This window comes from Acanthisitta chloris, unplaced genomic scaffold, assembly GCF_000695815.1.
Source record: "Acanthisitta chloris isolate BGI_N310 unplaced genomic scaffold, ASM69581v1 scaffold29546, whole genome shotgun sequence".
In the NCBI taxonomy this organism is placed as follows: Eukaryota; Metazoa; Chordata; class Aves; order Passeriformes; family Acanthisittidae; genus Acanthisitta; species Acanthisitta chloris.
Window position 1 is genome coordinate 9,231 of NW_008676949.1, and position 13,543 is coordinate 22,773.

At 38.3% G+C, this 13,543-nt stretch overlaps 1 protein-coding gene across 1 annotated transcript in view; it reads right to left on the minus strand.

The window, feature by feature from the left end:
• The window catches only part of LOC103803760 (cytoskeleton-associated protein 5-like), a gene marked incomplete at its 3' end in the record, with an annotated part of 17,984 nt that extends 8,867 nt beyond the window's left edge, over positions 1–9,117 (minus strand). Inside the window, exons 1-8 of the mRNA XM_009076332.1 lie at positions 9,021–9,117; positions 8,292–8,485; positions 6,976–7,182; positions 4,405–4,576; positions 3,340–3,472; positions 2,948–3,051; positions 2,458–2,571; positions 2,138–2,242 (exon numbers count right to left, since the gene is read on the minus strand). Of these exons, the coding sequence (XP_009074580.1) occupies positions 2,138–2,242; positions 2,458–2,571; positions 2,948–3,051; positions 3,340–3,472; positions 4,405–4,576; positions 6,976–7,182; positions 8,292–8,485; positions 9,021–9,077 (1,086 nt within the window). The remainder of the gene's footprint in view (positions 1–2,137; positions 2,243–2,457; positions 2,572–2,947; positions 3,052–3,339; positions 3,473–4,404; positions 4,577–6,975; positions 7,183–8,291; positions 8,486–9,020) is intronic.
• Between the last annotated feature and the right edge of the window lie 4,426 nt (positions 9,118–13,543).

Genomic DNA, 13,543 nt, shown 5'->3' on the forward strand with positions numbered 1-13,543 from the left:
GCATGGTCCATTAAAAAGTCCTCATCTGACCCACAGCTGACAAGACCATGATTCTAAAGCAACTAGAATCTTCTCTGCAGCAGCTCTACCATTTTGAAAACAACCACACCTGACACTAAACTATGCCATGCTGGAATCTGACAGCAATTTCTACCTAATCCAGGTGCTCAATTACTGTTGAATAATAAATATTTGAGAGGAGGAAAAAAAAAAATAAAAAAAAAAATCAGCAGACACTCTCATTTGCTAGTAACATGAGCAGGTCCACTGAAGTATGTAACAGTAAGAACTTCTGTCAGTGGGCCAGAAACATGCAGGTCTTAATTGTGGAAACCAGGCTATTTTCAAGATGCGTATAAACATAACAGTTCATAGTCTGGAAACAGTCAGAAGCTTAACAGAAGTTACAAGCTCTTGCATAATAAAAACCAGATTTGCTTTCTACTTGAAAGCTGTGGGATCCCAACCCCTTGTGACACACAGTGACCTATGCTCAGTTGGTATCCTTTCCTGGGCTGCAACTTCCAAACTCTGTTCATAGACTTTGGCATTCACAAAACTTCAGTTAATACAGATGGCACCATAAAGACCCTCATATGTGTTAGTGCAGGTGCTAGACACCCCTAAACCCTACAGAGAACAAAGTCATAAGGAGGAGATATTTAAAATCCCTAAGCCTCTGTTTTAAAACATGCTGACAGCAGAATTAGTATTTTTAAACCTGGAAGTTAGAAGTCATATCCCATGTGACAGGGAGGGAAGGAAGCAAAGTCAGTCCAGGCCTACAAACGCAGCCAGAGGCGAAGCTGGGCCACGTGCACTCAGTTACAGTGAGTGGTGTGGTTCTGTGTGCTGTTTCATCACCCTTGTTTTAACATAAGACTGCAGACTGCAACATTACAGCCCTACATTTAAGAGAGTTTATAATCATCCCACAATTGTAAGAATAGTTCTGTTTTCCAACACTTCAATGCCCACTCTCAGGAGAAGTCTACATCTTTCTCCCAAGTAAACAAATGCAGCAAACAAATCAAGTGAACTGGTAAAATGTGTACTGAGATTATGCAATTCATAGCTGCCATTACAGTACTGAAAAGTAATCTTCTCAATTCCATTTGCTTGGCAACGACAGAGCTACACCCTTATTTTAGAATCTTGGCTTTTTCAATAACAACTCTCTAGCTATGAGGCTTAGCCCTTAGAAATCAAGTGTAAACAGATGGAAAAATGCTTCTTAAAACTACAGACAGCTTTCAGAAGGCAGGAGATTGTCCAAACTGTTGCTCAGAGTTCAGGAGACTTCAATGTTTCTGAAGCAGTGAGATTCAGTAACTTTCCAATTCAAATATAGCACTAATACTGGCATCCAGGCACATCAGTTCTCTGTGTCTAAGCTCTAAGCCCATCACTCTTGCTTATCACAGGAAAAATTTCATTGAGCAGCTTAAAGAACATAGCAACAGAGGCTTGAGAAACAAGTCAGAACTGCAACTTATTAAAAACTCCCTTTGTTGCCAGAGACTGGTTAAGCTTCCCATTATTCCCCAATATGAGCTGTTGGTAAGAAAAGAGTAGCAAAGCAGAACAAAGAGCTAGCTTACCAGAACATTTTGGTACCAAAAAAATCTCAGAAGTTCTGGCTATTTAAAGGAGACAAAAACCCTCCACAAAACACAGACAATAGAAACAAAACACCCACCACCTCCCCTCCCCCGACATTGAAAAAACCCAATCAATATAAAACATACACCCACAGAAGTGTATTTGTAGGCCACAGTAGAAAAAATAGTTTCTGAATCTGCATTCTGCTTAGCAGCTCCATGGTGTGTCTCTAGGATGAGTTAACATAAATAAAGGCCTTTTCATGGCAGGGTAATTTAAAGTTTTCTTAGCACAGAAGATGTATTACAACAGAAAATTTCATGTTGCTGAGTATGAATAAACAAAGTCCTTTCAAAACTTAAGCTGCAAAGACCTCGGCAGGTATTTCAATGCTCGCTCCTTTAAGGGGAAGGTAAGCATTCGTAACTGTACAAAGAAAACCTTTGATAAACAACATGGTTTGATAGAGGGAAGAAAAAGAAAAAAAGGGGTCCAGCACCAACAAAGTCAGAAAAAAGTACATATTCTTACTTACATGCCCTGCATACTGTCCAAATTTTTTTCGGAGGCCAGTAGCTAATCCAGCAAGGCATTTGGCAGCCAAAGCAACTAACATCACATTTGTATCCTTTCCGACAACCTGACGAGAAAAAAAAAGCATACAAACAATGTTAAAGACTGAAAATCCAAGTTTCAAAGACATGGACGAATTTCTTAGAATAGTCAGTAGGCCACAGATTGGGTTATTTCCACCACTGTTCCAGCTAATAATTTTCTACTCATGAGTCTTATGTCAACTGAAATAAATTACAAAAAATATTAAACTACATGTGCATTCTGGGTTGCATTTATTACCTTTTTGAGAACTTTAACCAAGTCTGCATAGTCCCCTGATTCCAGCTTGGGATTTTTCACAAGCACTTCAACAGCCTCTAGAGCTTCTTTTCTTTCTTGCCACTTTTTTGCTTCCTGCAAACAATTTACAACAATTCATAAATGCAAGTAGTTCTAGAGAAGCATACTTGCCACAAGCCATAGAGTAAAAACCTTAATTCCATCCTGAGAACACCAAGGTCTCCCTCCAGTTCAACATCAGTTATTGCAATGAAACATGAGATGCAGTCCTTTCCTGGGACATACCTCAGCTCCTTGTCCATTTGATTTAGCAGCCTTCTTGCTGATAAATTGAACGTTGAGGCTTATTTATGATAGCCTATATTTTGTTCATACTAGTTTGTTATTAGCCATGCAGCACAAAAACATACATTGAAGAAGGCTCATATGTTTTAAGACTCATCAGCTCCAAACATCTTAGAATTCATACGTAGTATAAGTTTATGCTTACTATTTTCTCATAGAAGTCTTTGGGAAGCTTGGAAAGAATTTCTACAGCTTCAAGCAACTCATATGCATCTACTTGTGGTACTGCCTCTTCCTCATCATCACCGCCTGCAACCAGGAGAGAGGAAAAAAACATAAGCAGAGTGAAAAATTTACTAGAGCACCACCTAAGGCTCCTTGTTTAGCAAGATCAATCAGCGGTTGTGATTTTTCTGTTCCAAATGACAGATCTTTCATACGAAGTTTCTGCCCCAGACACGTTTCCTGGTTGAGTACTGCATCCCACAGGTTTTGTACCAGCTTCAGTAAAAGTCCCTTTACAATTTAATGCATTTCTTCACAAATTAGATACCAGTAACACACTTTCCAAGGGAGTTCAGACACAAAACAGTTTACCTCCATCTGCATCTCCTCCAATGGCTTGCTGCTGCTCAAATTTTGCCTTGAGCTCCTGTTGGGAACGCAGAAACCTAGTCTGCTTAGGTGGAGCTGATGACACTTTGATCCACTCTTCTTCCAGCTCTTTCAGCTGCCAAAAGGGGAAAGAATCATCGTATCAGAGACATTATGCACATACCTTAAGAGAAGCAATGTGTTAGTGTTTCACTTCAAAGCCAAGATAGCACTACCTTTCAAGTTCTTTTTTCTGCCACTAAAGGCACTGACTTGCCCTTCACATTCATTGTTCAGAAGTTTTGGACTAAGTATATCCGAGGAACAGAATAGTATCAATGCAAAGCATTTACAAAGAACAAACTGTAGAACAGTCAAAATGATGTGGCTCCTCTGTAGAGGCTCTGAAAAATGGCTGAGCATAAAGGAAGGTCTGTTGCAGCCATGCTATTACTAGACAGTAAAACAAAAACGAAGCAAACATGCTGAGCTGCATTTGATGAGACAGCTTAGGTTTTTTTAAACCATGCCTTTTTCCAGGAAGCTACTGCTTTCCACCTGAACACAATTAACTCAAGTGGGTAGGATAGAGGGATGCATAAACAACTTATAAATTTTTAAAATATTGCGATGTTCTATCCATCATAATGCAATGCCACCTCCTAAAGTGGAACAGTCACATCCTGAGCGCCATCAGAACATGCATGAAGGGAGGTATGGAGGAAAACAAAACTGAGAAGGAAAACGGTCAACTTGAAGACTTTCAGTGCAAGGGTCTTGTATAAGGGCAACCATTTCCCTTTAGGTCAGATCATCAAGAAATACCATTCTACTACTCAATCCCCCTCTTCATTTTCAGTGTGACAAATTCACATATATTCAGAAAAAATGTTATAATTTAGTTCGAAATTTCAAAGGGAGACTAATGTTTTTGGGAAGTTAAAGGAAGTTGTTATAGAAAAAAAAATCCAGCTTTGACTTTAAGAATGTCCAACACCACAGGATCAGGGAAAGTGAGCAGTGAAGTATTTTTGCACATGTTTGGATACAGAACTACTTTCTGCCTACCTGAACAGAATTTATGTTCTGCAATGGAGGTCTCAAAGCATCCCTTATCCAACGGTAGATCTCCACAGCAAGGAGTTTGGCTTCATCTCGAACAGCCTTTTCCCGAGATTCAAAAAGTTTTGGCAATACTTTAATGATTGGCTTCAGTAAGATTATTTTTGAACCAAATTCACTGAAAGTTAAGAACATGGAATAGCATCAGTGTCCAAGTAGGAACCAAGGAGTGATCCACAAATAATTCATTATTTTCGAACAATCTATGAAACTTTTCCAACACACATTTAGGGATCGTGTTGTTTACTCAAACCATTATTACAGCTATTATTCTGTGAAGCTACTAAGCTAATGTAAAATTTAAAGCTTATTTGCCCTATCAAAATCACCCTCCACACCCATCTTGCAATTACAAAATCAGGCCTTTAAGATTACTTCAAAGCACTGAATCCAGTCTGGTGCTTAAATTTGTTCCCTTGCCAGGGGGGGAAAAGAAAAAAGAAAAAATTGTCCTTAGAAATTTCTATGACCTACTTTTTTCTTTTTTTTTTTTTTAAAATCAGAATAGAATCTCCTTTGTCTATCCTTGGAAGCAAACTGCAGTAAAAGCATTAGTCACTTATCCACTTGTTGGACCAGATAATTATAGTGAGCTTGGGTCATCTTCACAGAAAACATGTGTGTGGAAATATGTGCTTCTGCAATGACACAAAACAAGATTCCCCAGCCAGTCACCCTTCCTTGTCAACAGATTCTACATGTTGTTGAACTCAGTACACAAAACTTCCTTTTTCAATCACTGAGAAATGAGAACACAAGAACTGTATTCTCAGAGTGATAGTAAAATTAACTGGTATAGTTATTAAGGCATCATACATAAATCACCTCAGAAGCAATACATTGTTTTGATTCAGAAGCATTTCTTCTCCCTTCAGAATTCTGAATTGACCTTTCCAATCACACTTTCTTCTGCTTCCCTCCAACTAAGTTCTGCATGAAAAAGCTAACAAAAATGGCTGCTGAAGAACTAAAATTTACATCTCACTGGCTAAAAATTCCAGTGCACATAATTTTATTGCCATAATCACTCTGAAAAATACTAAGTATTGAAACCTTCAAAAGAAGTCTCAAAAGCAACACAATTTGAATGTAGAACATGAACAAATGAGTTACCCATCATTTTTACTTTTCTACCATGACTTAAAAAGAGAGCATGTTAGGAAAAGTGCCAGTGCAAATTCTCTTATTCTTATCTAATTTGCATAACAATCTAATTTATCTAACAAAAGAAAGAACAAAAAGTTTAGCAGAAGGTAGAAAACACCAGAAGCTAAACTACTTATGCATTCAGGCTACACACCTAGGTACAACATAGACAAACTTTGACAGTATTCCTGTATTGATAACAAAGTACAAGACCAATTTAGGTAGCAACACAGTTCAGAAACAGAAGATGAAGGTTAAGTCAAGAGGGCTCCACGAAAGAATTTGATCTTAACATTGCAAAGATAATTAAATACTGCACCTAAGCACAAAAGCAGATGAGGCATTTTATAGGAGTGGTTAGTTGAAAGATACTTAGGAAGGTTATGCAGGTTTCTAATTACACTGTACTGTTAAAAGGACATTTGACTAAATAAGGCAATTTAAAACAGCTAAAACATATTGTTAAGTATGAGACAGTATTTTCACTTAGCAGAAGCACAGGTAATGTGCTAAGCCCAGTGCTTTGACTTCTATTACAGAAGCCTCAAACAATTAGTTTAACAAGGACCATCTATACATATATATGCCTCAGCAAGTTCTCCAAGATACATAGCATAAGACACTCTCTATATTATACAGTTTTCACACAAACTACTTTACTCAGAAAGAAGTGTTCTATCCATTAATTCCAAAGTTTCCTTTAATAAATACCTAATGGACAGTGAATTATATACACACACCAAGTGCAAGAACTTTATAAAGCTCCAGTATTTTTCACTCAAAGGCAGCAAATACACCTTGATGTGAAACAACAACAACAAAAAAATCTAATACTGAAACCTACTAACTCATCTTAAACTGGATTTGATTTTTGGGATGCATTACCAGCAATGGAAACTTACTGTGCAATGAACTTGTTTCTTTTTTATCCTTTCTCCTAAAAAACACACACTGTACCCAAGTAAAGAGGAGGAAAACAATGGGATTTTTGAAAGAAACAAACTACATTTTAGTTTTCTTATCAGTGAGTTTATTTCAGCTATGCAGAAGACAAGCTCCACAGTCTGAAACAAGGCACACTAGTCCTGCCCCTCTTTCAGAGGCCCCTTGTGCAAAATGGAAGTTTGGCAAACAGTTGCCATGAATCAGAGATACACATGAGGCTTGTAAAACAAAGACAATCCTCACATCCAACAAATCCCATGACTCAACTGTTGCTGTCAATATCAGTTCAGGAAAGATACATACTATTCAACAGTAACAAGGGCTTGCTAAAGACTAAAGCAACAAATTAATCTTCACATATTGCTGGGGTGAAGAAAAAAGGATGAAAAAGCACCCACAAGAAAAACCCATGAACCAAAAGCTTACCTTAGTGCTTTCCTCAGTGTCTCTATACATGCTACTATGATTTTTGGGTTTTTGTTGTCCAGACCCTTTAATAATTCTTCTTGTATTGCCTCTCCTTTCTCGATTTCTATATACATTAGACATATATCTAGACCCAGCTCTTTTGCTCTGGCCTTTGGCTGATTGAACACTTTATTTACAACTCCAGATGCTACTTCTCCTGTTGTCCTGAAAGATGAGAGAACATTACTTTTGGAACATTTATGTGATTTAGATATTCTACATCATTATCCACAGAAAAAAAAAGCCACAACACCAAAACCAGATAAAACGCCAGCAAGTCCTCATATGAAAGGGACTGTATCTGAGTTAACTTTGAAAGCAATAACCTTTCCTGAGAGATGACTTCAACCTCTAGTTTATTCCAAGGAATTCCTGCAGACCATGGTGAACATGATCCTAATACTGAACTATATGAGTGAACAGCAGACAGTCTCAAAAGTGCATTGACATACACTTAATAACAAGGTTCACAAATAAGTGCCATGTCCTGGCATTGCATATTACAGTTAACTAACAAACTGAATCACTACACACTCCTAGCACAGAATTTATTTCCCAAGCTTTAGGTCACCTAAATCATTTACATCAATTTTAAATCAAGGAGTTGCAAAGTTGCTAGGGTTTTAAACAAAGCTTTATGCTTATTTGGTTTTAAAATCACACTTCTATATTCATTTCATCAAGTCACAAAGTCAGGGTACTAAAGCACTAGACTGGTCAGCTACATGCTTTTATTCCACCCTCAGGAATACAGGCTATTTCATGGGCTAGACAACAGAGAACTAGTAAAAAACATCCAGTGAAGAAATTGGCAGGTATGAGGATTCATATTGGTTAGGTTGGATGCAACATCTCATAAACATAACTGTATTTCACTTCACAGATGAATTAAACAAGTCTCTCTCTAGAAAAACAAAGGTTCCCTGTACAGATAGACTGTTGGAGTCAAACAAGAAGAGGGATTCCAGTTCACAGCACCTACACCACCACATTATTCACTTTCTTGACCATTTCAGAAGTCTTTACTACTGTCTTTAATAGTTTCTTCAAACATTGTAAGCAACTTTGAAACAAGCTGATATGCACATGGAGGCCATCTACAAGAAAGGCTTGCCATTCAGCAAATTCTCTGGATTAGAAAGCAAGTTCTGCTTGCAGCAGTAAAGATCAGAATTGTAGGGATCACTGCACAATTTTGTGCGGCCTTTCTCAGAGACGCATACTAAAGTGTTCTAACAGCAGCAAAAAAAAAAAAAAAAAAAAAGGCTACTTACTTCCCAGCTACATGAGCATTTTCAACATAAGCAAGTGCTGCTTCCAGTCCTTTCAGCTGAGCCACTGCATTGGAGTCTGTCACAAATTTCTTTATCAATCCAAGATACTTGGACCATTCAGGACTCTTTTCATCATCTATCTTCTGGAAGAGCTTAAGGGCTTCTTCATAACCATTTAATCTGGCTTTCCACAGCTGCAAGCAGAAATTGGACATTTAAATATTGTGCTGGTACAGTCTTAACCCATAGATCTCACAGTTCTTCATTCATACTTGAAAGTGTGCTCTGTAAGCTGGAATCTGCAGATTTCTCTTCAATATCTACATGAATAACGTGAAACAGGACAAAATACATGGTTTTCTCCAGCCAAGAATGATCTAGACAGAGATGTCAGCCTTCCCCACTGCTCTTCCTAAGTTCTAACAACCCCTGATGAGGAAGTGGGAGCTCAACAATAGTTTCAGCTATGGATGAGTAATTTCTCCACATGAATAAGTGTACTGATCTTTCAGCGCACAAGCTTACGCCAAACACATTATTATGCTACTAAAATCTGCTTAAAGGTTATTCATCCTCTAGGCTGGATAGAGCTGATGCAGTTTGAGATCTGTTATGTGCATGCTGGGCAACTGTCAAGATTACCTAACTACGGTGCATTTAGATAGAGAAGTCCTACAGAATCACCCCACAAGCAGAGATACACAGCAAGTCAAGGACAAGATCTCCTACCTTGTGTTCACATTTCTGATCAATGGGCAGTTTCATCCATTCACTGTCGTCCCCCATTGTAATTCAAGTTCTCTATATAATTACAGCAATTCCTGTGGAGACAGGGGCAAGTTAGAACACAGAAAAATACATGCTGGATGTATACATACTTCTACCTAAAAATCCCCCACAAAACCAAACCAAAAAGAGAATTCTCTAGCAAAGATCAATGATAATATGCAACCGAAGTATCTAATTATGTTAGATATGCACTACAAAGGGCAGACCACTATTTTGTTAGCCCTGGAGAGTTACCAGAAGCCATTAGAGACTAGGGTAGTATTTCAGACACCAGAAGTCTCAATCTGTCGAAGTTTTAGTAAGCCAAGAAGGCATGCAGAAAATAATATCATTAAAACTTGATGAATATTGTCCTATGATTACGGCACTAAAATGAAATGAGTACCCATCAACACAGAACTGACTCGCTACTGTCACATACTTTCAGCAACAGGTGCCATGAATCAGTGTCAAAAAATAATCGGGCGCTACTCTAAGGACAATTATTTTAACTACTTTACAAACAAACAGCACAACTGAAATAAACAGTTACTGCAAGAGGAACAACAGCCATTTTTTGCCCCAACTCTAATGTAGCTAGTGTCAGCAACTATCAAAGAGAGATCAATTTCTTGCCATGCATAGGGCTCAAATCCTTACTCATTCATATTTCTAAGGGTTTCCCCCCCCTCCCCTTCTTTATTTTTTGATTAAAAACGGGAATACTGACAATTAGGGTATTAGAGATGAGACATCAAGCTCAATGCCCATCTCAGACATATTGCACAAGTAACCTGACTGCTCAGAGAGTAGTAAGAGAATGCCTGGTGCAGGGAGATCAGCAAAATGAGCACAGCAGCAGCAGTAACAGGGGCTCCCAACATTACTTATACAAGCAAACAAAACCCAGCCAGAGGAGTAACACATTTCAGTGCAGCAGTTTGAATGCACAAACAGGGACGACCAAAACTCTGAACTGGCCAACACAGACGATAATTAATCACTCAAGGCATAGAAGTATATCACACTAGCAGAATATTCCTACCACAAATCCAGCCTATGCCAGCAAAGCTGTAGACTTTTAGTCTACAAAGTATTTCACCTAATACTCAGACGTTCTCCACAGAAAATTAATCCCTAGAATCAAGAGCATAATTTCACTGGTATAAATTAAACTGAGTTCTCCAAAGCCTTCTGTCAGCCACACAACACTAACATACAGCTAACTTGATAGCAAAATTAGGCTAGCAATAATCTATAATAAAAACTACCTTTTTTATACCTTCCTGGATTAGTTCAAGGATACTTAACCCAACCTCACAATTCAAAAAACAAAACCCAAAAGAAACACAAAGAATTTCATAATCCCCATCAGTCACCAACATACACACCCACAACAAACGAAACTAAGCTTATCTTAATTGTTTACAAGGGCCTAGGATATTGCCACTGTTATAACTGCATAAACCTTGGCAATAAACCAAGAGCCAATGTCAGACCAGAAGCTGACTACACACATTAACAAGTGTATCCAAACATTAGTATGGTTTGTCCTTCTCATCTCCTTTCTCATCACAAACAGCAATGTGGCTATTTTTGCTTGACTTCAGCAGAATCAGTAGTACTGACAAGTTTGCTATTAATGCAAAAAAGGGCTCAACAGTGTTTCACCTATTTTTTTCAATCTGGTCAACTCAGTTTCCTAACTGCTTTTAGTCATTACAACAGTTACTTCAATTACAAAACGGGTTAAAGTTGCCTTCTGTACCAAATCTGGCATCTAAAAATAGTGATAAATTTATACCCCCCCCCAATAATTTACAAATCCCTTTAGAGCAGACACTTTCTCAGAAAGTATTCCACAGTCACAGAAGGAAAGCTTAAACATCCAATCCTTCTAGCTTCATCACTGATCATGCCTGTCCTAATGCCAAGATTTTGGACTGTCTACATCTTGTATTTACCAGAATAAAGGACTGTTGTTTCTCCTTTCAATTAAGTCACTGGGTTCTGTACAATCACAGAGTACCCCACATCTACCAAAACAACTTTTTCTTAAAAGCTTCTTTGCGAAGACATGTAAACCCCAAATCATTACTTCCCAACATTCAAATAGCAAGTGGCCTCATTATATGATAATGCAGCTAAATTCCAATATTACTAGTGAATTTGCAGCAATGAAGTGTTTGACCTACATAGCTTTCCTGTTACCACAATTCAGAACAAAGAGATTTAGGTCTTTTCAGCAACAATATTCATTTTGGTAGAATCCAGAAAACAAGACCCCTGAAGCAACCGAACCACCAAAGTTTTGAGACACTTGTCATTAAACAGGTCAACACAACATTTCCAAAAACAAGTCAGCTGAGGAATCTGCAACAGAGACGAGTAACAAATCCTCCCTGACAGTTCTCGGCAGGGCAAGTTTTTATATTCTAGAGCAGCAAGAAAATGAAGATCATCAAGGAAAGAATAGGATGTCTTTCACAGGGACATCATGCAAAAGCTGCAAGAACAGAAAATAGTTACAAGCCAGCAGAAATGCAAGAAATTCAAATGTAAAAGTGAGAATTCCTGACTGAATATAAGGAAGTTCAGGAAACAAATTTATCAACACATGAAAAGATAGTAGGAAAACATAAAACAAAGTTTGGATTAAACACTCTGAACAGCTCCTACTCAACTTCTAAATAAATGCTTTCTCTGCTACAATTTTGAGGGCTGGAATAGCATCAACCTTACAGCTTATGGCATGGGGTACCACTAATGAAAATCTTTACACCAAAAACATTCTGAAACATATTTTCTTGTGAAGCACACATTCATCAATTATCACTGTATTTTACTATCAAGTGTCAGCTTCCAGACCATTTTTTTCTATAGAAAAGGTGCAATGGCAAATCAGGAAGCCATTTTATGGCAAACAAAACCAGGTGTTTATTGATACTGATAGTTTGCTTCTCCCCACACGCTTTCACCTATTGAACATTGCTGTTGCACAATAACATCAAATATTTTCATGTCTTTAAAGATTCCCAAAGACATTACTCAAAAGTACATTCTGAGAAATCAAGACAGGCCTTTTCCAAGGCAAAATCTATTTGAAATGTTCCTACAGAGTAGGGCACACACTTGGAGAGCATATAGCTGGATGTCATGTTTCAGGTAAAACGGTGCTTCTCAGCAGACAGAGAACTGTCAGTACAGCCTACATTTTCCTAGCAGAAAGATTTTTTTATTTGCTTAATGGCAGTTTTGGGTCACATTTGCTTTTTTTGGCTCTGAGAAGATGAAGTTTCACTTTCTTAGAAGTTTAGCCCAGCATGTTTTCTGTATTTGCCAGCTAAACCTCTCCGCTAGATACAACAAAGTAGCTCAGAAAACAGGCTGAAAATTCAAGTAATCATAAAAAGTTAATTTTTTATTTTAAACAACACCTGGTCACACTAAGTATTTTGAAGGGCACACAAATCTAAGACTTATAGCCTAATCAGTCAATGAAATAATGCAACTGCTTTAGTAAATTCCACATAATCATAAGGAAAATTGAAGTCTGGCTAATAATCCTGAACTACAGATGCCTACAAAGCAGCAAAGAGTCAGAAGGACTTTCAGTCAGACCACAAACCTGCTTTTCAGCATCAGTCCACATATCTTTTGATGACAGACAAAAGAACAAGGGTAATAAACCCACAGAAGATTTATTTGCTGCTTAAGCAATAAAAGTTTCATAGAATTTTAAAGGCTGACATTTTCAATTGAGAGATGAATCGGAAGTTGCAAGATTCACAGACTCTTCAAAGAATAGCAGGACCTCAGAATAATCAGAAAACAGAAAAACGCATGCTAAAAAGGAACTGTTTTGCAGATTGTGGAGTGGATGGCAGCTGAGAGAAGCTACTGCTTCAGCAGCAGTGAAATGGCTTTCAAGAACAGCACTATATTCTCTCGTCTGCTCTAACTCCTATGTCCTGATTCAGCTCAGAGAAATTTTAATAGCACAAGTGACAAGTTATTGGTAAGGTAGATAAATACTTAATTTCTCTGGAAAAATAGGTTTGAATACACAGCCTCTGAAAGTAACCAGGATTGCTCTTTTCCACACACCTAGAAGTGCGAGACAACACAAAATAAACTGACCTTGTGTTACAGCTAAGAGCAAAAGCAAGTTCTAATAGCACGGTAAGCCTGGAGTAAAGCCAGTCTCACTGAGCAGAGAAGGGCGAAAGGGCAACCCCCGGACAAGTGCACTGACATAATTCCAAGCGCGGCCGGTTCGAGTCAAAGATGTCACTGGGACTGTGTTTCATAAGCTGCAAACTTTCCCATCCCTCAAGGCGTTTACCCAGCTCAGGCATGAAAAGGCTCATGTGATGCTCTTCAAAAGGACGGCCTGAACTACAGATCAAGGAAAACTCCCGCAGAGGCATCACCGACCACTAGCTCCCTCCTCCTCCAAGGGGAACTCCCTCCGGCGCGGCTCC